This window comes from Dipodomys ordii, unplaced genomic scaffold (assembly GCF_000151885.1).
Source record: "Dipodomys ordii isolate 6190 unplaced genomic scaffold, Dord_2.0 Scaffold46, whole genome shotgun sequence".
NCBI classification, from domain to species: domain Eukaryota; kingdom Metazoa; phylum Chordata; class Mammalia; order Rodentia; family Heteromyidae; genus Dipodomys; species Dipodomys ordii.
This window is the reverse complement of record NW_012267262.1, coordinates 9,971,362-9,999,062: the sequence shown is the minus strand read 5'-3', so window position 1 is coordinate 9,999,062 and position 27,701 is coordinate 9,971,362. Positions and strand designations below refer to the sequence as shown.

The 27,701-nt window shown below is 33.5% G+C and overlaps 1 protein-coding gene across 1 annotated transcript in view; it reads right to left on the bottom strand.

The window, feature by feature from the left end:
- Elp4 (elongator acetyltransferase complex subunit 4) overlaps positions 1–27,701 on the bottom strand; it is a 167,787-nt gene that overhangs the window by 103,288 nt on the left and 36,798 nt on the right. Inside the window, exons 5-7 of the mRNA XM_013019520.1 lie at positions 27,181–27,320; positions 15,081–15,165; positions 10,091–10,279 (exon numbers count right to left, since the gene is read on the bottom strand). Of these exons, the coding sequence (XP_012874974.1) occupies positions 10,091–10,279; positions 15,081–15,165; positions 27,181–27,320 (414 nt within the window). The remainder of the gene's footprint in view (positions 1–10,090; positions 10,280–15,080; positions 15,166–27,180; positions 27,321–27,701) is intronic.

Here is a 27,701-nt window from a genome sequence, read left to right as displayed (position 1 = left end):
GCAGACAGAGCCAGGTCCAGATGGGAGACTGGCTGGGAAAAAGGCTGAGGCAGGTGGGAAAATGATGGGAACCTGACAGAAGACAGGACTACTCCCTCTGCTGGCAAGGCCCTCACCTGCTTGAATTTTGAACGAATGACTAGCTTTTCTTTAATTATTTAAGGTATAACCAATAAATTATGTAAGGTGTACTCTTTCAGTCTGTTATTCTCTATTTGCATATTTTCAAACTCTTGGTATGCTATTTCCATCAGATTAGTTTGTCCTATATATGCATGTGTATGGATCCAATGTTTCTCCAGAAGGTTCAATTATTTATCTTGTAATTTAATTACATCACACCTATAGCTAATGTAGCTTTGTGTTTATAATATAAAGTCTTCTACAATTAAGGATGCCTTTGAATTATACTTGTGAAAATATATACATGTGTAAGATGATTTTTACATGTATAGCTCTCTTAGAGAAAATCTTGGTCTATGGATTTCCTAAACTCTCTCTCAGGCTCTGCATTATGCCTCGTAATGAAATAATATAGAAATGAACCATATAAATCAACTATACAGGGAACACGGAAACAGCATGTCACAGCAAAACAGCATAGATGTACAGCGCCAAACCTATCTGATAATCTAATGATCCGAGTTTACAGAATTTATGTACTAATATGTAAGGAACTAAACACTAATGTTTACACAAAATAGTTAAATTTTATAGAAAAATTATTCAATGTTGGGTTTTCAATTTAAGTTAATAGCTGCCTCAAAAACATTTAGTAAAAATCTGTTCTAAGATTTTGGCCTACAACCAGAAGCTCCCAGAACAGGAGGGATCAGCTTTTTCACCCACTGTTCTCATCTGAATCCTGGCTTAAAAGCGATTCCAGCTCCCAGCTTTCCAGAAGGCTCCATCCCAGGAATCCTTGCCTGCCATTTGGTTTGCTGATTTTAATCTCTCAGGACTTTCTTACAGTGGCTGTACTATGCTGAACTGGCACTTGATTCTAGAAGTGAGTTATTATTAAACCTGTAGGTCAATTGTGGCACTAACAACTCTTTGGAAGCTTTCAGCCACAGTGTACAATTTGCTAGTCTAATTAAATATTAATTCTAAGTGTTACATTTTGTGTCTAAGAGCTTTTATTTTCCATCATCAGCCTGGAAGAGAAAGGGGTTACAAGGCTAATTTAATCTCTCCCCTTGTCCTTTTCAACATTAAAGATTAACTACATAGGGTGTGAAAACATTATTAAAGAAGCTAGAACTCTTTATATAATGTAAAAATGTAATTAATAGCAAAGGTTAAAACATAATATTACGACACAATATTTGACCTAGTACTTAAACAGTTTAAATTATGATTAGTTACAAGCACATTTTGTCTCAACATTAAGAAGTACCATCCCTTTCGGAAACCAACATGAGTTCTTTAAGGGAAGATACATGTTTGTTCAAGTATATAAACAAAAATAATTCAAAACTCAAGTTTTCTCACAGGTTTTTTTCAGATATTTTCAAACAAAAGAGATAAAATACAGTTTATACATTTATTTACAAAATAAATGTAAGATTAAATTATACTTTTATATATTAACAAAGTGATAAAGCACACAGTTTTCAACAATAAAAAATGAAAAAGATCCACTTTTCTTCTATTTTGCTCAACTAGACTGAACACGCAGACCCCTCCCCATTTCTTTTTGAATGGTTGTGTCCACACTAGGGCATTGGGCAATATAAAGAGTATTCAGTCCAGCAGCCAAAGATTCCATATGCCCAAACAGATGACTCAGTCTCCATATGGTAAGGAGATACTTCACTATTTGTATCATTTATACATTTGAAAACTTTGACTCTTTAGCTCTTTAATCTTTAATCACTAACACTACAGGGACTACATGTTCCTCATAATATGAACTGAAACATCATAAAGCTATTTTAGAGAAAGCAGAATGCCATTTTAAATTAAAATTATCTTGTTTTGATGAGTCACTGAATATACTTTGGTTAGATAAAACATAATAAAAGGTTTCTAATGGTATCTTTTAAAGATACATATGAATCTTATTGGTAATTTAAAGTTTATCCTTCCCTAATATGCATTTTTATGTTAAGACAAAACATTCTACACAGACTGCTTAAAATGTTCAATGTAGACAATTTATTTGTGTGAAATGTTTCACTCATCCAAAAATAAATAAAGCATGTAGCATATACAAGCTATGATTGGATTTTAAAAGTTAACCAGATGCTAGTATGTAGAAACAGAATTTGACTGTTTACAAATCACTAGACTTATCAGAAGTTAATGGAACTTGATACATACGATATAAAATTAAAAAGAGTTCCACGTAATTAAAAAAAACTTTTTAAGCTTTTATATACTTTAAGTTCTTATAATCACTTTCAGAGTAGGTTAAGATCTAGAAAAATTAAGGGCAATACCAGGTGTAGTGGCTCACTCCTGTAATCATCATTACTCAAGAGGCTGAGATCTTAGGATCACAGTTCAAAGCCAGCTGGGGCAGGAAAGGCAGTGAGACTCTTATTGCCAGTAAACCACTCAGAAAACCGGAAGTGGCACTGTGGCTCTATGCTAGTCTTGAGCTGAAGAGCTGAGGGACAGCACCCAGGCCCAGAATTCAAGCCCCACAACAGACAAAAAAATTTAAAAATAAAATAAAATTAAAGGCAGATTGTCAGTTTAGGCTATCTTATATACATATGTCTAATCTGGGGAGAAGAAGGGGTATAACAAAATGCTGAAACAATGACACAGAATGACCCATTGCAATGAAGATACCTACTGGACAGTATATTGGAAATGAACTTTACAACTTTGGGCCGAGAGGAGGGGAAAGGGGGATAGGAGTGTGGAAGCTGGGGGAGGGAAGGGATAGTGGGACAACAACAAGGAAGGGAAGGGGAAATAATGATTAGCAAGTAATGTACTCACTGCCTTATTCATGTAACTGTAACCCCTCCAAACAACATCTTAACAATAAAATTTTAAAAAAGTGAAAAAGAAAAATAATCTAAAAAACTCTCAATATTCAGAATATATGATTTTATCTTTTAATAACTGATAGCTAAGAGTAGAAGATGAAATCTAGAGTTTAGCTGGTAAAATACCCAATATGAACACAAAAGTTTATGAAAAGATTACATAGAATTTCTCTACATAGATGCATACTGTAGCATTCATTTCAGTGGGTTCAAAGCTCAGATGTATTAATGTGGGAGATTTGAAATGCTATTAGTTAAAATCAGAATTCAAACCTCTTCCAGTTATATGTGTGTGGTGTGCATGTGCATAAAATAAGGTTCTTTTTATCCCCTGATTTTCATTAGAAAACAAATTTTCCCTGCATTTAGACAGTAAATGCTGACAATCATTTCAATGAATGGCTGGGAAAGAAGGTATATAGATCAGATTATTCTAAGAAAGTAGTCATATGTCAAAAACTAAGTAAGGTTAGTAACTGACCAATGGCAATGAAGACAAAACAAAAATATGCTATTGTCTAGTTTGAAATCTGTAATCTGTACTGAATAAAAGTTTAGTTAATAAACTATTGTTCTCTGAGCCAATATATTAAATGTTAGCCATATTTAGGCTTGTTCAAGAGTCAATAAAAGGTTTTCATTCCAATTTTATTATAGTTAAAGGAAAATTTACTAGGTTATTTTTTACATTTTAATTTTTCTTCAAATATAGATTATGATAGCTTGAATAAAAATTAGCAATAACAAAAATAATTGTTTTTAAGGAAAGCTGCAACAAAGGTACAGAAAAATAATTTTCCCTGTTTGGATTATAATTTTAAATGCTTCAATATTCATTTCTTGGTGACTTAGTGTAAAAGTTAATTAAAAATACAACTAAGAATTTCTCATAGAGTATGTAAAAATATGTACAAGCTAGTGAAAATTTACTTTCCTATCACTTTCTTAACAAAATCACAATAAGAAACAAACTAAGTTTTTATTTCCCAAAGGGATATACATTATTAGTCATTGTTTTTCAGGCATATAACTTCCATTGGGAATTGAAAATAAAACCAACAAAATGTTTGAATAACTTGTAGATGGTAATAAATTTTGCTACTATAAGCCAGTTTCCATTTATAGACCAGAAAGAACTAGTTTCATATTTTGTTAGATATGGAAACCAAAGTGTCCTATTTTAAACAACTCTTAACGTTATCACTTTGCAAAAAACTCATCAAACTTGCAAAGACAACATCGTTTCTATTTCTAGTGTTAAATGAAGAATAAAGTAGTAGAGTGTTCAGTACAGCTGAAAAACAACCACCTTTTCTATGGAAATTTATGTCTAAGTTTTAGAAAGTTAAAACAGTATTATTACAATTAATCTACTATGGAGGAAGCGTTTGAAGAGAATTTCATTTCTATTTCTTACATGGAACCTTCATCTTTAAAAAAAAATCCATGTTAACCTTCACTCAAGAACAGAGTTTGAACAGTTGAGTTGTGAGAATGTGGCAGCTGCTGTTATTATAACTAAAGGTCTGTCTATTGCTTGAGTCTGAGAGACCACATGTTCGGCTGTCCCCTCATCTTGCCATCCTCACCAATTAAGTATTAACATGGAGGGCTGTACACATGCTCTTGGGGGCTCTTTAACAGGCTTCTTGGCGAGTGGAACAACTACACAGCAGGGATCTGGGAACTGAGTAATGCTGGAATATGAGGGCGCCATCCATAGTTCTGCTCCTTCTAACGACACTTTACTCCACAGTTCAGCATGTAATGAAGTCTGTGTTTATCTTAGCCATTTCATATACAATGTCTTTGGGCAGATGCTATAACAATATGAGAAACATTTCTGCTTCACAGAAAAAAATACTTACGATGATATATGTACATATATATGTTCTAAGATACCCATATTTATAGAATTATTTTCATCTTTTCTTAATATTTAGAAATTATTCTTATGTATTGCTTCAAATGGTTATTTTTATGCTGATATGGAAAACTTTTTAACTTCAAGAAAAAAATTCAAGTTCAAAATTATGATGTTGAACATATTTCAAATGCAAATTTAAAAATCACTGATTCACTTTGCTTAAAAAGACTTATTACAGGAATAAGTTAAAAGCAATTTTGAATCAATGTCATTATTTTCCCTATTTTAACTTTCCCCCCCTCTTTGCAATTTCCTTAACTATGTGTTCCTTCCCTGCAATGAAATTAAACATGGGAAGCATGCCAAAAGTACAATAAAGGGTAACTAATCATTACTGTACAAGTCTGACAGAATGCTAATAACTAAAATAAGTACACTGATTGGCTGGTTTGCATTTGTAAGAGATGAGGATATTTTAAATATTTTTAATCTGGTGCTACTTTATCTATAGATAATAAATTAGAAGACAACATTTTCAAAGACATTAAAATACATTCCTATTTTCTGAGTGAAACAATTAAAACCAACTTCAAATATCCGAATATCTACATACATGACTTTTCTATTTCATTCTGTCTTTTACATTGCTAGAAGAGCTCCTTAGAGACAAGCACTTTGGGGGTGTTCAATACTGCATCTCCATAGGTTCCCAAAACAGTGCCTGATTTATTTGTTGAATAAACCAATATCTCAATTGCTATTAGTCAGTCAATCACCACTGAAACTCTGACTTAACAGTTTCTAGAGATGGCACTGGTCATAACAGAAAGGAACCTGATGTGCAATGTTACTAAGAATCTGGTTAAAACACAGTGAATGTAACTAAGATCAGTACATACTTCTAAATTTATGCCTTCTGGCCTTCTCATATCTGGGTTAGGAGAAGATCCTGCCAGAAAAATAAATGAGAGCTGGTCGCTGGTGTCTCACGCCTGGAATGCTAGTTACTCAGGAGACTGAGATCTGAGAATACTGGTTTGAAGCCAGCCTGAGCAGGAAAGACTGTCTCCAATAAACCACTTAGAAAAAGCCAGAAGTGACGCTGTGGCACAAGTGGTAGAACACTATCCTTGAGCAAAACAAGCTCAGGAATAGAGCCCAGGCCCTGAGTTCAAGCCAGAGGACCTCACAAAAGTCTCTCTCTCTCCCCCCCACCATATATATCTCAGGAAATGGAGATTTCTATTCTTGGCGGGGGGGAGGGCATACTGGGGATTGATCCCAGGCTCTCATGTATGTAAGTATATGATTTACTACTGAACTACATCACATCTTAGTTCCTTTATTGCTGTGGTTGATTTTACATCTTTTTCTTGGCTGCCTATTGTCTTTCGTAAATAGGATGGCAACTGCTAATGTATACCGAATGCCTACTATGTGCTAGCGCTGAGTCAAGATACTGTTGACAATCCCCTCAACTTGACTATTTTTAGCCCTGTTTTTCCAGATGAAGAGGCCAACGCTAATAAAGACTTGACTAAAGCCAAATAACTTATCAAATCCTTCTTCCTTTAAAAGTACATGTTTTTGGGCTGGGAAGGTGTCTCAGTGGTAAAGTGCTTGCCTCGCATGCATGAGGCCCTAGATTCAATTCCTCAGCACCACATAAACCAAAAAAGCTAGAAGTGGCACTGTGGCTCAAGTGGTAGAGGGCTAGCCTTGAGCTGAAGAGATGAGGGACAGCACCCAGGCCCAGAGTTCAGGCCCCCATGACAGTGGGGGAGGGGGAGAGGGAAGTACATTATACTTTTATTTTTGTATGTTTCTCATTTTAACCTTACTTGTGCACAGACTTCTTGCTTAAGTCTAACTTATGCCAATAACGATGGTCTTTCTTGTGATTTAAAAGTATCAGTGCTTTCTTTAAGCAGAGACAGAGGAATCACTATCACACATATACAGTTAGGCTCGAATCTCTAAGGAATCAAAATAATTTTTTTCTTTTTTCTTTTTGTCAGTCCATTGGGCTTGAACTCTGGGCTTGGGCGCTGTCCCTGTGCTCTTCAGCTCAAGGCGAGCCCTCTAACCACTTTAGCCACAGCACTACTTCTGGTTTTCTAGTGGTTTACTGGAGATAAGAGTCTCATGGACTTTCCTGCCCGGGCTGGCTTTGAACTGCGATCCTCAGATCTCAGCCTCCTGAGTAGCTAGGATTAAAAAGGCATGAGCCACTAGCACCCAGCTCAAAATAACATTTTAAATATGCTCTTTTCTATTTCCCTTTAAAATATTCTGAACAGGCTTATTTGTAATGAATTTGAAAAATCACATATGCATATCCATATTTATTTCCTAAGTGTTTTTATGTATTTGCAATTACATAAACTTCGCAATTGTCATGACAGTTATCTTGTAAAGTTCTTGTGATCATTGAAGAAGCCATGTGCTATGTGCTCTGACTTTGGTTGAGGCTGGAATCAAAGAAAGACATTAGCCCTGATATTTATTAATTAGATGATCTTTCAGTACAAAGGAAAAAGCTATCTATTTCTTAACATTGTAGTTAAAATTTGAGACCACAATGTTTGTAAAGTGCTGGGCCTATAGCAGTTGTTCCATAGATAGCTGTAGTATCAACATAGTAGTAGTAGAAATATGAGTGACAGTGCTGACTATAAGAACATCATTAACAATGAAATGAACACAATAATATGTACTAGGTCTAACTGACTAGATAAAGGTGATTCCCTATAATATTTATACTTTTGTTTTGGGGGGGGGTCCAGTCGTGGGGCCTGAACTCTAGGCCTGGGTGCTGTCCCTCAGCTCTTAAGCTCAAGGCTAGTACTCTACCACTTGAGCCACAGTGCCACTTCCGGCTTTTTTTTTTCTGCTTATGTGGTATTGAGGGATCGAACCCAGGGCCTCAAGCATGCAAGGCAAGTGCTCTACCACTGAGCCACCTTCCCAGCCCATCCTATAATATTTATAGTTTTAAGAATATGATCATAATTTAGGTTCAGGAATGATCTGTAAAAAGCTTTTAAGGTAAAACTGAGTTGTGGCTATTTAAAATACATTCTACTTCCGAAGATGCCAAAGCTCATTAATTATACTAGCCTCTCCAGGTTTAGTATTGAAATAAGTTGTATACACTGTAGAGCTGCTAAAATGATATTTAAATAATTTTTTATTTGTAGTAAGGTTTATGTATTCTGGGACAAAATACTAAAACTATGTAAATAGTTTATGCAGTAGAAATAATTTGCAAGTAAGAATAAATATTCATTTAATTCATATTTACTGAACATCATACAAAATTGTATGAATTTTTTGCCATGTTTAATATTACATCATAAAGCCATATGTAAAGAAGTGCATAAATATCTGGCCCTGCCTTCATGAACACTGTAGTAAGTTAGATATTTAATATTCTATATGATTGAAGCAGATATAAATAATTTATTAAGTAGTGCTACTAATAAAAAAACAATTGAGAGAATTCTCATTTTATGTTTAGTTAAAATGTAATTAGAATGTTAATCAAATAAACAAAAGCTGTTTGAGAATATGAATTAAAATTACATAAAAAACTAAAGTAGAGGGGCTGGGAAGGTGGCTTAGTGGTAGAACACTTGCCTTGCAATACATGAGACCCTGGGTTCGATTCCTCAGCACCACATAAGCAAAAAGAAAAAAGCCGGAAGTGGTGCTGTGGCTCAAGTGGTAGAGCGCTAGCCTTGAGCTGAAGAGCTGAGGGACAGCGCCCAGGCCCCATGACTGGACCCCCCCTCAAAAAAAAGAAAAAAACTAAAGTAGAAAACATTAGTCCACTAGAATAAAACACAACTACAAAAAACAGGAGAAAACAAGTGTCAGGAAACATCTCCACTTTAGGATTTGTTGGTGGTGAGTACCTTATCTGTGGTGATGACATGGTTTCCTCACAATTCTCAAGTCTCAAGTGGACCATCTCCTCATTTTACTTTCAGATCATTAACCAAGTTTACCTTTATATGTGTGGAGATAATAAAAAAGTGCCTAATAGTGAAAGAACATTTATTTTTTCTGCTGACAGGAATGAGTGCATGCTAATCTTCGTGCACAGGTGTGCTTCAGGTGATAAATAAAATAAAAAAAATAATAATAGTAATAATGATAATAATGATAATGATGATGATGTGCTCTTGAAAAAAATCTTGGTGAGGACCAGGAACAGTAAGATTAAAGTGTGAGGAAAGTTAAGAAATTAAGCACTTAAGAAACTTGATAAACTTAAGCACTTGATAAACTTTATCAAGATTTAAAACCTCAGCTCTTCAAAATGTGCTGTAAGAAAAGGCAAATCAAAGACTGGAAGAACAGTAGCATGAGGAATTTTGTAATTTGCTAATGAGATCACCCAATAAAATGGGAAAGAAGGCTTACATAAAAAAAAAATAGAGAGAATCAGAACACAGCATGTTAAGTGAAGTAAGCCAAGCTCAGAGAGAGAAATGGCACATGATATCTCAGATATGTGGAAAGCAGATCTAAAATACACTGAGATATGGTAAATTATACAGGATGCTAGATCACAAAAGAGGATACTCATGAGAGAGAAACATAAAAGTGCAATACCTATGTGCCTCTTTATATTTATATAAAATAATATATAAATTGAAATAAACTCCAACATGTGGAAACAAGAGATTTTTCTTTTTTATATTTTTTTTTATTTTTGATGATTCTGTCTTCTTTATGTATGGTATATTCACCTGTATATCTTTGGGAGGAGAGAGGGTACAGAACTCTAGAGAAAAAGGTTGAAAAAAATGCAGCAGTGGAGTTCACTGGACACTGATGAAAGTGAACTATACAACTTATGACTATAACCCCTCTGTATATCAATTATACAATAACAATAAAAATAACAATAAATTAAAAAAAACAATTCGTAGGTAGAAACAGGAGGGGGGACTGGGAGAGAGTAAGGGAACAGAAGACACTGTACGAAAGGAAATGTACTCATTACTTGACTCAAGTAGTTGTAATCTCTCTGTACATCACCTCTATAATAAAAATAAGGTAAATTAACTTGAAAAAAAAGAAGATACTCAAATGGCCAATGACCACTTGAAAAGATGGTCAATATTGTTAGTAATCAAAATGGAAAACAAACCCACAATGTCACCATTTTTCTTCTAGTCAGATAAGGCAATTTTTTGAAAACTTTTACCTGAATAAGATGTGTTGGCATTGTAATGATACAAGCTGATAAAGAGGTTCGTAGGAGTCCACGGAGAACATAGAGAAACTTGGTAAGGCTATGATTGTTGCCACAACTCTCTGTACAGGAAATGGCATCTCCCCATAAAGGTGATCCAAGACTCTGAATTCCTATTCTTAAAATGTTTTTCTGTTTTTTCTAAAAGGAAGTGAGAGGGAGGTAAATACATAGGTTTTCTTAATGAGATACCTCTTTTATCTAATGTCAACAGACTGTATGGTAGCAATAGTAATAAGGTAATATACAAAATCTTTTACATTATGGATATAAAAAACTAACAAAACTAGCCATTGCTGGCAGATTATATCTATAATCCTAGCTATCTTCAGGACGCTGAGATCTGAGGATCAAGATACAAAGCCAGCCCAAGCAAGAAAGTCCTTGAGACTCTTATCTCCAGTTAACAGCCAGAAAAGCAGAAGTAGCACAGAAGAGCTCAAGGACAGTGCACTAAGGACCAGAGTTTAAGCCCTGTGGCCAAAAACAACAAACAAAACAAAACAAAACAGAACTAAGCTAGGTCCAGTAAAGTGCCTGCAGTCTTAGGTATTCAGGAAGCTGAATGAGGAGGATCACTTTAGTTTAGGGATTCAAGGCTAGCCTGGTCAAATAGCAAGACTGTCTGCAACCACACCAGAAACAAATGATAAATAACAGTTTTTCTTCCTTCTTAGAAAAAAAGGGTTTGACAGGCCTCAAGCTTAAAATAGTAACATTGACTACTTTGTAAAATATATTTGAGACAGTTCAAATAATATCTAAGAAGTCACAGGTAATTCTAAATGTTTGTAAACTCAGGGTACAAAATTCTATAATTCTTTCAATAAACAGTAAATTACACCTTGGGCGCTGGTGGCTCATGCCTATAATCCTAGCTACTCAGAAGGCTGAGATTGGTTCAAAGCCGGCTGGGGCAGAAAAGTTCCCATGAGACTTATCTCCAACTAACCATACAAAATCTGGAAGTGGAGTTGTGGCTAAAAGTGGTACTGTGCTATCCTTGACCAAAAGAGTTCAAGGACAGCACCTAGGCCCTGAGTTCAAGCCCTGAGACTGACATAAACAACAACAAAAAGAAAACCATCCAAAGATAATAAATTGCTTATGAGTTATTTAATTTTATCTCACCTACTGCCTGACTGTTTAAAAGATATTTAAAGATGTGTAGCTTTTTGGTTTACACCTTACATTTGCCTCTAGTTTTTTTTCTTGGAGCTTTTTTTTTTTTTTTAATTTTAAATGGGGGATAGGTACTGGGGTTGAACCCAACACTTTGTGCTTGCTCAGCTCCCTTGCTAGGCTGGCAATCTACTGCATGAACCATTAACTCCAGCATTGTTTTTTTGCTGGCTTTTCTTCTCCAGCTGGTTTTGAACTGCAATTCCCTAGATTTCAGCTTCCTGAGCAGCTAGTATTAACAGTCATGAGCCTCTGGCACTCAATTTTGAAACTTTTTTAAAATTTAGTAACAACTCCACTATTTTTAATAAAATGTAACAGGTAAACATTTAGAACCTGAAGCTACTGATTTTAAGGTCATAATAGCAGTTACTGATAATTCTAGGGAAAATAATATTTTAAAAATCGTAACAGAAAAACTAGGATGATTGTCACGGATTTGCAAACATCTTTGTTTATAACAAATTCTATTGGGTTGTTTGGGTTATTCTAACTGAACACATGTTTTGTAAATGCTTTTGTTAGCAATCTAGCATAATTTCTGGGAAAAAATAGAGGTGTTAACAAAACCTGGCACATGCAAATATTTGGGAACTTATAATTACAATTATGATGGGAAAAACAAAATGTTCTTTCTTATGTCATATTTGGCATATATGCCAGTTTAACTGTATTTTCTGATGAAAAGAATCTAAACTATATCAATTAAAATACCTATGACTGGATTTTCCTTTTTTAATTAATTAGAACTTCAAAGTTTAAGTAAAATGGCAGGAATTTAAGGCTCATTTTCTTATTTCAGGATAAAAAACTTGAAGGAAATGTGAAGGTGAAAGGAGAGCAGCACCGTAGTGTTTCCCCAGTTATCATTCAGAAAAAACTACAGATCAGTAGTAGTTCAACCATTAGTACTGTGTCAAAAACTACCTGCCAGCTGGGTGCCAGTGGCTCGTGCCTGTAAAACTAGTTACTCAAGAGGCTGAACTCTGAGGACCATGATTCAAAGCCAGCCCAAGCAGGAAAGTCTATGAGACTCTTAATGTCCAATTAATCACCAAAATGCCAGAAATGGACTGTGGCTCAAATGATAGAGCATTAGTGTCAAGCAAAAAAGCTCAGGACTGCACCCAGCTTAGAGTTCAAGCCCTATGACTGGCACAAAAACAAAGAAACAACAACAAAAAAAACCCTGCTATTAATGCAGTCAGAACTACACAAGTTTAGTGACTTTTACACAAACACTGACATATAGAAATAATGAAAATATTAAGCCAAAGAATGAACAACTGATAAGGTATTGAAATCAGTAGGTACATAGTACATCAAAATATAACTGAGTATAGTAATTCAACATGGAGAATACATTTATATAGTTTAAAATATGGTAACTGCAGAAACAAAATTTGCATTACAAACTCCTATGTCATTTGGGATGTACATTTCCTTTTCTATGCCATGTAGTAATACATACTATGTGGCATGACTAGATTTAAAAGAGAAACTAAAAAAAGAAAAAAGAAAAGATACTTTTGTTGACAACTGTACACTATTTCTAACAGAACGTCTAACCTATAAAATTTAGGATTCTAAGTAATACCAATATTAAAATTTCATTTTAATTTTTCATTGTGAGCACCAAAACTTAATGAAATTAACACATCAGTGTGTAAATCTGTATATCTCAAATATCTTTATAAATTAGCTATACTAGCTAACTTACTACTGAGGTTAACTACTCCGTTCCTGAGTTCATTTCGATCTATTGTCTTTAGTCCAGTTTATCTGAAAATACAGTGATAGAGAAAGATAAAATTTTCCTTTTAGAAAACAGGATTTATTTAAATACCAGTAGTACATACTTTTGACTGAGGAATAGTTTTTTCTTTGCGCTCATACTGGGGCTTGAACTCAGGACATGGACATGCCCCTTAGCTTTTTCACTCAAGGCTGGCTCTCTACTACTTGAACCAAAGCTCCAAAGTCCATAAAATAAGTCTCAAGGACTTTTCTGCCTAAGCTGGTTTCAAACTGTGATCCTCAGATCTCAGATCCTCAGTAGTTAGGGTTACAGGCATGAACCACTGGCACCTGGAAAGATAGTGTATTTTTTAAGTAATGCCCAGTAGATGCATTTTTATATTTTTTCCTGAATTCATCTAAAGTTTCTGACACAGATATGGAGCAAACAAGCACACTGTATAATGTAATGATAGGGAAATTTATTCACTATAGTTTCATTCTACTGATATTGGAATTTCAATTTTATAATAATCTATTGGCATATTTTAATTTAAAGTTTTAAGCATTTTTGGTATTTGGCCATATAAATGCCTACCTTAATTCTTAATTCTCTTTATGAAGGTCAGTAGTAATAGAACCTCTTGGTCAGAAAACCAAGCTAGCCCTTGCTTGGTGTCTATTAGTTATTATGAAAAAAAAAAAAGAATGTTTCTTGAAAATGGTATTTTCTTTAAATCCAGATAAACAATTAAGCACCAAAAATTTCATTTTATTCCAATACTAGCTTATTAAGAATTCTTAGAATGTATGTCATTATGTGTGTTTATGTACCCATCCCTTTTTCTATTGTCTTTACTATTTTGCATTCTACAAAATTTCTTGCTCTCAGAAGATATGTCATCATCTTGCAAGAGCAGCAGCTTTGCACACTGTGCCATAGGAACTGTTATGACATGCCTGTTTCCATAGTTACCACAGTAAGTGGGGAGAGGTGTCTGTCAGGGAGCAATTTGCCTCTCCAGACAAGCAATGGCACCAAAGAGAAGACATGGTATCCATAAATCTTAGCTAGGACCAAATATGGAGCAACAATGACAAAATAAAATTGCATTAAATGCCAAAAACTGTAGCATTCACGAAAAGCTGTCTATGATTAAATGTGCTTTACCAAGCATACATACATATTTTCAGCCTACTATTAAACTGGCAATTAAGACTAATTCAAAAATTATTTATTTTGTCATGGAGACATTGTTAAACACAGCAGCAAAATTTATGGTAATATTTAAAAATCTATGAATTAGTAGCAAATGTGCCTGAGAATGCTTAAGATTTATGGCTTCTCTGTCTTCAATAAATATAATAGTGCTTCAGAAATACTTCTGTTAAAATAACATAAATGTAATGAAAATCTTTTAGTTGTAGTACAATTAAAATCACCAAGAAAAATTCTAAAACAAAAATCTTTCTCATTTTCTTGGAAACTAATTGAATATCTATTAGTGGGAATGTCAAGGAAGGTTTAGAAATGGGAGCTACAGAGATCAGTTAAACTATAAAATGCTTTAATATAGTAAGTAAAATGTATCTTTGCTTCATTAAGATAACTCAAACATATGATAATAAGAAATAAATCTTGAGATAATTTTTCTATATAACTTGAAATTGAGGCTTGAGTGACAGAAACATGTAAATTTTATCTAGAAAACAGTAAGGCTTGAGGAGTTCAGTAATTTTTAAACTATAGCTACAGATCAATCTCAAAAGCTCCAAATAGAATTTAAAAATAGTGTTGACAATGTACATTTTAGGTGCATCCAGTGAGAACTTAGCTAAAACTCTAAATAATTTTAACAATCAAACTAAGTCTTCCCGTCTTTGCTATCTGTACATTGTGCTTGAAAATAGTTTGTTCACTGTTGATTTTTTTTTTTTTTTAGGACTTTCAGGGTCTTCCCCTAGAGAATTTGCAAACAACATTACATACATGATTATAAAAGGTTTTGAAAGTATTAAGTACCTGGGGATTAGATCCATCAAATCCTTCCTCATAAATGATGTTCTGGATGAACTGAAGCAGCTTTCCGTAGCCATGGGTCAAAAAACTGTTGGTGAAAAATGGTTCAAATACACAAATATGTTTATGACTCAGAAAGTAAAAAACATGTAAGCTAACACTTTAATAATTAAAAGATTTATATTTACTGTATTACTTAAAAGTAAAATGTGTCAAATTTGTAATCCTAAAGAGAAAGCCAGTACATAAAGGAATTAAGTTAAAATACCTTCTATTAACTTGCTCAATATTCTTAACATCATGGAAAGATAAGAATCTGTGGAGACTAAAATCACTTAATTATGTCAGGCTTAGTTACCTCCAAGAAAATTAATGATTTAATGAAGCAACCTAATAGATGAAGCCACCATAGCCTTTCAGGAGTAATCATACATAATTAACACGTAGTTAATGAACTGCTATGCTAAGTACACCTGAATCAATGTCCTGATCACCTGAACCCATCTTACATTAAAGTTTTAATGTTTTTAGAACAAGCTGCTAAGTAGTAGTAATTTTAAAACTTGATCTTAAATGGCACATAAGTAGATGAATATAATCAATACTCACTTTACTGCTTATTATCTACTTCCTCTGTTAGAATAATAATATAAATGTATGAATTTAAGAAGCTGACCTCAGTTATTTAGAGAACATATACTAGCATATACTGTTATTGTTTTAAAATAGTAAAATACTTTTGGGATATACTAGACTTTCAAAAAATGACACTTGAGATATTTCAGAGCACTTATAAATGTTATTTAGTAAGGATGAAGAAAATCTGATTCACACTAACTGAAGTAAGATTCTGCATAATAGACAATGTAAGTGTCATGATAATGAGGCTCTGGAGTATAGCTATGCCTTTGCCACTGATGTGTTTAGTGCTGCAAAAACTATGGGTGACTTTAAAAATGCAAAAGTTATTTTCTTTATTTTTATCTTAAGCAATGCAGTTATACAGGCAGAAAAAAAGTGCTCTACAGAAAGAATAAATTATAATTAGAAGCATACTTGTAACAGAATATAAAAAAGTTAGGAAATGTAGCTGAATGGTAGATGATTCAGTAAAAATATATCTAAGCCCTGTAAACATGTTACTGAACAGCTGCAGCTAATTCAAAAGTATCCATCCTGCAGAAACAAAATTAAAAGAAAAAAGAAAATCAGGAGGAAAGGATGCTCTCTGGTGCAAAACAAATGTGCCTCCAGCTAATAAAGGAAATTATTAATATTTCTCCATTTTTACTGAAAACACAGTAGATTGTGGGACATAATTTTTCTGTTCCTGTGAGTGAAGAAATGTGACTGGAAATAATGTTCTTTAAGAGAAATTTGTGACTCCTATCTTCACACATCTACCTTAGCTTGTTCACTTTTCAGTAAACAGTGTTATTATTGAATGCTGTAGATGCAGTTCCTATTTGGGTCAATATGTTTTGTAGAGGCTGCTAAATCTACTCCAAAATCCCAGAAAGAAATTCAAGCCAATTATTTAACAAATGTCACTTTGAGTTAAATAGAGGCATATTTTACTTTGTGCTTAGTAATCCACCAATAATTAATCTATCTATGAACATTATTATCTCATATAATAAAATAATAATGATGATAAAAAACATAGTAGTATTAATCTTTCTGGCTTATTTCCTTTAGCATAATGTTCTCTAGTTTCATCTATGTTGTGTGTGTACATGCATCAAATTTTCTTCCCTCATCTGTCAATGAACACTTAGGCGGATTCCTTATCTTTACTATTGTGAATAGCCTTTTAACATACTAACTTCATTTCCTTTAGATATATAACCAGAAGTAATATTGTTGGATATAGTAATTTAAGTTTTAGAGGAGCTTTCACACAATTACTTAATAATTGATGTTCCCACAAACAGTATACAGTATTTCCCTTGTCTGTACATTCTCACTGACATATATCTTTTCTTTTCTTTTGAAAGTACTACCAGGTATGAGGTGATGCGTAATTGTAGTTTTAATATGCATTTCCCTGATGGTTAATAATGTTGAACTTTTTTTCTATTTGTATGTCTTCTTTTAAGAAACATTTATTCAGTTCCTTTGCCAGGTTACATATTTTCTTTCTATGAGTTGCTTAAGTTCTTTATAAATTCTGGGTATCAATCCCAATAAAGACAAAGCTGGGTATGGTGGGGTACACCTGTAATTCCAGCACTTGGGGAGGAGGCTGAGGCAATCAGTATGTGAGTATGAGGCCAGGGTGGATTATATAGTGAGTTCTAGGTTAGTCTGAGCTACAAAGGGAAATCATTTCTCAAAAAACTGGAAAAAAAAAAGCAGATATAAAGCAAGTACATCTTCATCTCTTTTCTTATTTAAAATCAACATAAAGCAATACAACTATCCATCAGCTTTGTAATAAAATATTCCAACTTATGGTATTCTAAGGTAAAAATGAAAGAAATCAATGCATTGGGTATATTAATTATGAGTATATTTGTATATATAGGATGAAAATATTTAAAATAGAAATCATTTGTATAATTTTGACATTAAAATATTGTGTTGTTAGCCACCATACATTATGTGCACTAATATTTCCAAACTATATATACAAACTATTGAAAATAAAAAAATAAAATAAAATAAAAAAACTATTGAAAATAAATATTTTTTATTTTTCTTGAAATTTTGGCTTTGTCATTAAAATTCTTTAAATCCTAGGATATTTTGTGTGTGTGTATGTATGTATGTATGTATGTATGTATGTTTATAAATCTAGTAAGAGGAGTTGGGAAGAAGGAAACCCAGCTATAGATATGACCCTATTGGGTTTATTGTATATATACATGAATATTATGTACTATAAAATATATTATACATAAGTGGAATTTTATTATTCACCTATCAATAAGAATAATACTATGTCATTTGTGAGGAAATGGATGCGCCTGAAAAAATTATGTTGAGTGAAGTAAGTTAGGCTCAGAGTAGAGAGACAAAAGACACATGTTTTCTCTCATGTATTGAAGTTAGACTAAAGTATAAACATATAGGAAACACATAAAGGGGAAAATGCGTATATACACAATCATATACACATGATCAAATTGAGTAAAGTACTGCACATGCAGTGGTGGATTTCCATGGCGTACCCGCTTTGAACAATGAATAGTTTAATAAAATGAATAGAAGGAAGTTGAAATATATCTTGCCTGAGGGAGGAAGAGTGGGTTAACAGAGAGGGGTAGATGAGTGAAGATAGAATGGTGTTGAATACAGTCATAATATTCTATATACATACATGAAAATGGAATCAGGTAACTTGAGGGAATGGATAGGGGGGACTGGATGTGGGGAAATGACGGCAGGGTTAACACTGATCAAGATGCATTGCATAACAAATTGACATGTTGAGTTGAAACTCCTTTGTATAACCCTTTAAAGATAATGAAAAGGTTTAAAAATGTACATAGCTCAAGAATGATTCTTTTCACTAAAAGATTTGTTGCTGGGTTTTAAAAAATAATAACTTCTAGTACTTTCAATATTTATTTAATTACTTGGAGAAACACTTGGCGGGGGGAGCCAGAAATAAGAAGAAAAGCTGTTATTATTCTTAATTAGGATTAATTTAAAATGAAGATGAAGCCTTTTTTGACATCATTATAAAACCAATGAGAAAATATAATTTGTCTTACCCAAATTCTATTTGCATATAAATTTCAGGTATTCACCTATGACAAATACTGAGATGCACTTAGAAGGCAGTAGGCACAATATATGTCCAAATAATAGTAAAATAGTTTGCTCAGCTGAAGTTATATTAGCATATAATTTGCATGTGAGTATAGAGATTGTGAAGTCTATTCACAAGTAATTTTCAAGTTAAAAATTTCATTACTGTTACCCTGAAGGCTGCCATTTACTGATTTTTCTTCTCTGATGCTTTTCACCTAACACTGATTTGAGTCTTTGCCATGGAAGCTCAACCAAGACAAGAATATATGAAGTCTGGGAATGTATTTAAGGGCCTGAAGGGAGCCATAATCAGCAGTGATCTGGGTCATAGCTGATAAAATACTAAAAACATGAAGATGGACTAGTGTGACTTTAAATTTATAACCACAGAAATTCAATAGGCTCTTAAAGCAATATGTGATGATCCTATTATATACTCTTTTTCCTAGATGACACCTTCCCTTTTTTATTCACACCTCCAATATCTCTTCCTCTATCTTCATTCTCAGCTTATGACTTTTTCACTGAGGAAACAGAAACAACCAGAAGAGATCCAAATCACTATTGTTATAGTTTTAATGTTTATGCCCCTGCCCTTCTTAATTCATATGTTTGCCCAAATTGGAGGCTGGTGGGAGGCTGGAGTTAAGGTTATAAGAATAAAGGCCTTAGAAATGGGATCTTAACAAAGAGGCTCAAGGGATCCTGCCTGCCTTTTACCACATGAACTGACAGTGAGAAGATAGCAATTTATGAAGAAAGCAGGTTCCCATCATGTCAGCACCCTGACTTTGGACTTCCATGTCTCCAAAACTGTGAGAAATAAACTTTGTAGTTTAAGCTACATAGCTAATGGTACTTCTGCTGTAGTGGTACAAAGGAACTAAGGTGTATCACCCATCAGCATTTTCACCCACATAGACACTGTGTAACACTACATGTTACCATATGCGAAATAGCTAAACTCCTCTGCAAACTATTTGTGTATATATGGTCCTCTTTCTACAGGATGGCAGTTCTACAGGATGGCAGTTCTACAGGATGGCAGTTCTCCTTTCACCTACATTGTTAGCGTCTCCCTTTTTATTATTTTCTACAAATAAACATATTGTTATATTCTCAATAAAATAAAAACATCCACAACCTACCTCTGCTGCCAGTTACTACTCTATTTCTTTTCTTTTTGGTCAGTCATAGGGCTTGAACTCAAGGCCTGAGTACTGTCCCTGAGCACTTTTGTGCAAGGCTAGCAATCTACCACTTAAAGCCATAGTGCCACTTCCAGTTTTCTTGTGCTTAATTGTAGATGAGAGCCTCATGGACTATCCTGCCCAGGCTGGCTTGGAGTAGCTAGGATTATAGGTGTGAGCCACCAGAGCCCAGCATTCTACTCTAGTTCTCTGCACAAAATCTTGAGTTTTCTAGTTTTTGATATCTTCAGTTTAATCACAATAAATCCACTACAATTATGCTTTTGCCCTCATCATCCCATTAAGACTGTTTAGTATTTTTGGAATACTTTTAAGATATAATTCAGCTTTCTATACAAACATCTTTCCTAACTTATGTCATTATCTCTATGTGATAATTTTCTGGAAATGGTATAATGGCATAATAGCAACAAAGATAATGTATAGTTTCACTTTCACATTCCCCAAATTAATATGATTATCTTTTCCATATCATCTTTATCACAGGATATTCTTATTTTAAATATCTGAAAACTGAAACAGTGTTTCTCACTTCTTAGCTACAGTAAAGCTTAGTAGCTATTGTGGTGTTTTCTGTAGAGAATGTATTTCTGATGTAGCCCCATTGGTCTAATTTCACTTTTATTATCTTCATACTTAAGCTTCATTCAAGGCTACAGGTTAGTTTCCTCAATGTTTTTGAAACTTAGTTGGTATTATTTGTTCTTCAATACTACTTAGCTTCAATTTTTTTTTCAGCTTAAAGTTCACAAGCCACTGTTTTGTTCATTATGTCAATCCCCGAAACACTTTTGCTCTTTTGACTCCACCTGCCAAAACTTTACACTGTTTGGACCTAGGAATTTTAGGACAGATGTAAGAAATACACATTGCCTGACAAACTGGTACCAATATAAACACACAGTAATTCTCTAGTCATTATATCTTTACAGTCTATGAAACACCCATTTTCAATTCCCAAACTACCAAGAGGTAAGTTAACTATTTCTTGGTGGATGACAGGATCTGTTATTTCGATGAGTAAAGATAAGTCACCAATCCATATCATCAGATTCTGCTACTCTCCCTTCCCACGTCTTCCTCCCAAATTCTATTATAGCCTCTTCTCTGTACCCCATACATAATTCCTGATAAATGTGATATGATTTTTGTCTATCTCTTTGAGTGCATCCTCTGTCTAGCTCCTTCTATCACTCCTGTTTCAGCCAGAAGAGCCTTTCAAGTCAGGGCCAGATGAGAACTTGAATTTACCATGAAGGCAAAGTTATTTCCTTTTGTAATATATCCATTGCTTACTGTGGCAAAAGTAGTCATTGGAACAGTAGTCTGGATTTTTTTCCATGATTATATTCTTCTAGTCTTAATGTTTCTTCTTCAGAAAGGCCTTGCTTGAACACAACCAAAGTATCCCCACTGCCCTCCCATCTGTTTAGGTATTACAGTGGAAAGTGTTATTTTCCTTTCTGAATTTACTTACCACAACTCATAATTACAATACGTATTTGTTTACTTGTTTTTAAATAATTTATGTGTTTTTGCATTTGAGTCTAATCTATATATTGACAAGGACAGTGGTTAATTTGTTCAATATGATGAATTTACAGCTTATAACTACTTACAAGTGTAACTTACAGCTTATAACTTATAACTTACAGCTCACAGAAGATGCTCAGGTTCACAGAAAGTATTTACATTCAAAAAAGGTGTTAGACAAATGTTTATGTTTTACTTACTTCAGTAAAGGTTACTATCTAAATTATAATATTAGAAACATGAAAAATATTCTTGAGATTCCATTTATTCTTTCCCCAATCATACTGAGATTAGTGAGATCAGAGAGGAGACTACCAATCAGATTAGGCAAAGCCATTTAAGACTTCAAAGCCTTATAGGATCTCTATTAAGATGTGGGTTTCCTTTGGGCAGAGAAAAAAAGAAAGAGGAGGGACAGGAATCCCAATATCCCCTTCAAGGACACACACTTAACATCTTTTTACTAGGCCCAATCTTCTAAGTGTTTTATATCATCTAACAGAGCTACGGTCTAGATGCAACCAAACTTTCGATATGAAATTCCTCAGCTTTCTACAGAACAGTCCAAGATCCCAAATATATGAAGATAACACCAATGAAAATAGCATGCCACATGTGAAATGAGGATTAGAGTGATCCACTCAACCCTGTGTACCTGAGAGCCCCTTTAAGAAAAAAGGAAAAAGAAGGCAAACATGCAAGCAACCTTTTTTCCCGATTATGAACAAGGGCAAGATAATGATTCTCTAATTTTCAGATATTATTTTTCCCACTTAATTACAGTATCAGTAGGTAAGTAGATGAACAAAAATCTCTTTTCATGCACATGATGCCTTTTAAACAGTTCTGAGATTTTTACTAATTACTATGTCCTTCTAACAGATTATAGTATACTTGTATAGATTTATGATTTCAGAATTTTTACTTAAAAGCTTTCTTCCATAATTCCTTTCTCATGAGGGTGAATTTTCTATTTATAAATTCTATATATACTGTATTTCTCTGCTGATCAATCTAAGAAATGTGTTACTTTGAAACAAAATATACTCTTATATAACTGCTTTAGTTACTGATCTTACCCACTAAGTCTTTGTGTTATGAACAAGACTGTACTTACTTGAGTTATTGCTACATTTGTATATTGATTTAATCAACTAGTGATTAAAAACCTATGCTGTAGATTCAGGGAATAAGTAGATGAATAAAGAAAAATTTTATGCCTGTATACAGAAAAGACTTAAAAAAATGACACTGTAATTAATTGTGTAAATGTAATGAACAAAAGTAGAGATGAATGAAGAGAGTACATCTATACTCGGTCTAGGAAAACACTACATATGCACTACCAATGTAAGATGCTAAAACAATTTGGCAGGAAAAAATAATGGAATGATTTATAAAATCATAGGTATTTCTTCTTCTATAAATTCTCCTATAAAGAGGATTGATTTTCTCAACATTCAACTCATTCAATTTAATCAGTAAAAAATAAGCCAGAATAAGGAGTTACTAGCTACATGGGTAAATATGCAAAAATAAAAACTTGAAATTCAAAGAAACATATCAAAATAAATTCATTCTCTCTACTACCAATATAAAAGCTCAATAGTCAAGGCATAAAATACCTACAATTAAAAATATTTTATCAGATAGTAGGGATATTAGTTGACTCAGGATATGCTATGGTTTGAATATGTCCCTTTTAGAATTCAGGTATCACCAATGTGACAATATTAAGAATTAGGGTCTTAAAGAGGCCAGGAGACCATCAGTAATCCTGCCTTCTTAATAGGATTAAGGCCTTTATAATCTTGGAAATACCAGGTAGTCTTCAGCAGATGATCAGACCTGTCAGTGTCTTGATCTTGGACATATATAAACCTAGTTGTCTTCCAACGGCCCATCCCCAAATGGAAGTTAGGGCTCAAAACAAATTTGGGAAGGATGTAGACATTAGTTGCTAACCAGCATGTTAGATGTGCTCATTAACAGGAAAATCCAGGTAATGTTTCAGTCCTGAAGAGGCAGTACCTGACTAGTGAGGAAACCAAACTATCCTTGGAAATACCTGTTAGCAATGTTTAATTTGAATTAACATCAAATTAACAAATTTTAGATTTTCTCAAACTCAGCTTTCTTATCTGTTACCTTGTAACTCAGATTATCTGATTTATGAGAGTGAAATATCAAAGCTATCTTGATAATAATATTGTGATACATGTCAAGTTTTTCTGCTCAGGTTTTAATTTGAAAATTTAAACAGTATGTATGAACATTTTCCTTAGGCAAGCCTACCAATAATTTAAAATTAATTACTGAAAATTTCAAATGACCTTCAGTTTTCTCACTATAAAAATCTTTACTTGTTATCAATAGTGCCTTTAGAAATTATGAAATTATATATTATATCCTCATATATGGTAGTGGGATGTAGATGTATCCTGTAGCCTTAATTACAGGAAAAGTATAGACAAGTATGAGGCTTAGCTTTATTGTTTTATAAATGAGCCAGTAAAGTTCATTTCAGTGAAATGAGCACACGCTTTTCATAAATTAAAATAAATCTCACATGGTAAAGTACCCATTTTCAAAATTAATTTAATTACATGTTTAAAGTTTAATTACATTTAATTAAGCATTTAAGTTTAATATGAAATAAATGAATTATCAGTTAACTACTATAAAATGAAATACTGCCTTGATAATTAAAATCTATAAATTTTTCCATGCAAAACTGCTAGTTCTCAAAACATTCACATTCGGAAAATATATATTTTAAAGAAGGCTGGTCAATATCCTCAGTGTCACAAGGGCAACTAAGCTAGCACCCCGCTTAGTAGGCTGCACATTTACTGTGTGAGTAAATAGGAGGTTTAGAAATTTAGGTTTGGGTATTACCTTAGTATCACTGCAATGGTGGGAAAGTTACTTAACCTCCCTGCTCTCAAGTTCCCTAAAAAATGGAAATAATATTACTTCTCTCAGAGGGTGGTTGGAAAAACTAAATAGGCCATGCTGGGCTCTGTGGTGGGCTCATGCCTGTAATCCTAGCTAGTCAGGAAGCTGAGATCTGAGGATTGTGGTTCAAAGCCAGCCCAGGCAGAAAAGCCTGTGAGACTCTAATCTCCAATAAACCACTAGAAAACCAGAAGTGGTGCTGTGGCTCAAGTGGTAGAGTGCTTGCCTTGAGCTGAAGAATTTGAGGGACAGTGCCCAAGCCCAGATTTCAAGCCCCACTACCGACAAAAAAACCCATGAAAAACAAAAAACAAAAAAAACCCTAAATAAGCCAGAGTCAAATGCCTGGAATAAGTAGGTATTTTAGCAAAGTTAACTTCTCTCTCTTTAGGTGTAGAATGAAAGAATAAAAAACCTCATACTTTCTAATACTAAGTTTTTTTTTTAATCCTTAAACTGATTTTTAAAATGCAAATGTAATACTATATTATTTTTTTAATTACATCATACTTAATATTTTACTTTTGTAGTGCTGGAAACTCATGTATGTTAGGGCAAGTAGTCTACCACTAGCCCAAGTGTTCTATTTGTTTCCCTATGTACTCTAGAATGGAGGCAGTACTTTCCTATTGCTAGCACAGAATTCCAAGTCAAGGAGAATGAACTTGGAATGTAAGTTCTACGACTTATTATTTGAGAAATGATGGGAAAGCTATTTTGATCTATTTTCCAAGATTATATGTATATGCATACATATAGGTATTTGTATACCAATATGTATATGTATGGCAAAAATTAGGACCAAGTATATCAATATAATATTATATCAATATGATTCAAAAAATAAGTAATGTTCCCTCCCCCACAGTATATCCCCTATTTTCACTGTATTTGATGTCGTATAATTTGTGGATATTTGATGTCGTATAATTTGTGGAGGGGAAGGGGAAAAACAAGTCGTTTAAATAATGATACAGGTGGACCCGTTGCAACAATGAGAAGTCCAAGTTGTCATGTCGAAAACGAACTTTACAACTTTGGTGGGGGCGGGGGGGGGGGCTGGGAAGGGATGTGAAAGGTAAACAAAGGAGGAGGCTACAATGCTTGATAAGAAATGTACTCATTGTCTTGCCCATGTAATTGTAACCCCTCTGTACAGTAAGTTCACAATAATAAAAAATAAGTAATGTATATAAAGTAGGTGGTATTTCACCTTTCCTTCATCCCAAGTTTTCACATGACGGTACTGATCTTCACAGAATTTAAGTTATTTGCCCAAGTTTAAAAGTAGGATAAACTCAATATCAGAGCAGAGTTATTTTTCCATCTTTTTTCAGTGTTCTTTAGCACAAAATGGTAAATGTGAAACACACCAAATTCTTCTACAGTAGTGAAGCAAAAAGAAAGAGATATCAGACATTAGTCCTGCTTCTATTTGTTAATAGGTGTAACTCAGATAAATAACTTCTGTAAATTTCAGTGTCCTTTGTTGTTGTTGTTGTTTTGGGTCCGGTCGTGGGGCCTGAACTCTGGGGCTAGGCACTGTCCCTCAGCTCTTCAGCTCAAGGCTAGTGCTCTACCACTTGAGCCACAGTGCCACGTCCAGCTTTTTTCTTTTTGCTTATGTGGTGCTGAGGAATCGAACCTAGGGCCTCATGCATGCAAGGCAAGTGCTCTATCACTGAGTCACTTTCCCAGCGCCCCTCAGTGTCCTTTGTTTCTGGAAAACAGGAATACATTCTTTTGTATAGAGTAAAAGAATTACATGAGATACTAAATGTGCACCGGGAGCTATTACTACTAAAATAATATCGAAGAAGTCACTTTTGTTGATTCCTTAGCCACAGACTGGAGAACCCAAAAATAAAGTGAAAAAAATTCTGAAACTAATTTAATAATAATAAATTCTGGTCACTACATTCTTAGCTACAATTTTGAGTGAAAGACTGTAGATCTTTCATTTTATTTAATTATTTTCTGCCAATTTAATAAGTCATTTTCTTTCATTTGTAAGTCATTTCACTTCAAAAATAATGATTCTATAATGCTAAAGAAAATACAGGATGCAACTTATTTCTTAGTTTACTAGAGTAAGAATCCATATTAAATATTCTTAACATTTTCTAAATTGTTCAATATATAGCTCAGTAATTTTTGGAGTTTTGCTTTAATTATTAATATTATAAACAGGTTAATATTTAAAGTTATTCATTGTAACATGTAAAGTCTACTCTCTGGTCAACTAAAATTATATAGATGGTTCTTTTTACAGCATAACTAAAAATAGAAATCTTTAATAAATGAAATATTTGAAAACATACTTGTTTACATTTTGAGAGAGCACTTACTAAAAATCACTTGAGAAAGAAGTATTACTTTATATAATTTCTCTGCTATTATTATCAATAAGCATTTATTATTTATTTGCATTTTGAGCTGAAAGGTCCTGAATTAGAACTATTTCACATTTTCCTGAAAATAAAAACAGCAGATAACCAGCTTGATTATTCTCTATCTACATACATACGATATATATACATATAGATACAATATGCATATTTATATATATCCTTAGTTATGCATTAAAATTAACTTTAAATATTTGAAGTCAGAATTTGCTATTATATGTATAATTAACTTACCAGGGTTCTACTTTAAGGGTTGAAGATACTTTTTCCGGAAGAAAAAATCTATGCCATTTTGAAGCCTCAAGTAGTTTCTCAGATATCTTTTTTGATGCATCATAATAATGACCAAATCTTGAAGATGACACAGGTCCAACCTGCTAACTCAAACCATATTTGTTGTTAAAAATTTATTTTGACTACAATTTATTTGTTATATGTCAGAGAAATAATGGAATATTTATGTATTTTAATATTAATAGGACAAGGCTAAATTCCAAAGACTATAAAAACCTTTATTATTTAAACTGTGTATAGTTAGGAAAATTTTCACCTCACACTTTTCTTCACTGCTACTGGTTCCTAAGTTTATAAAAATTTAGACACCTCTTTTTTTTTTGAAACTATGCTGTATACATCTCTAAGTTAAAAATGTAATTATATATATGTCTGTAAATAATACCATATTTTAATGACAACTTAATTGTGCAGTGGCTAAGAACTAATGAAAAACTTAAGCCAAATTACTTTGGTTAGTG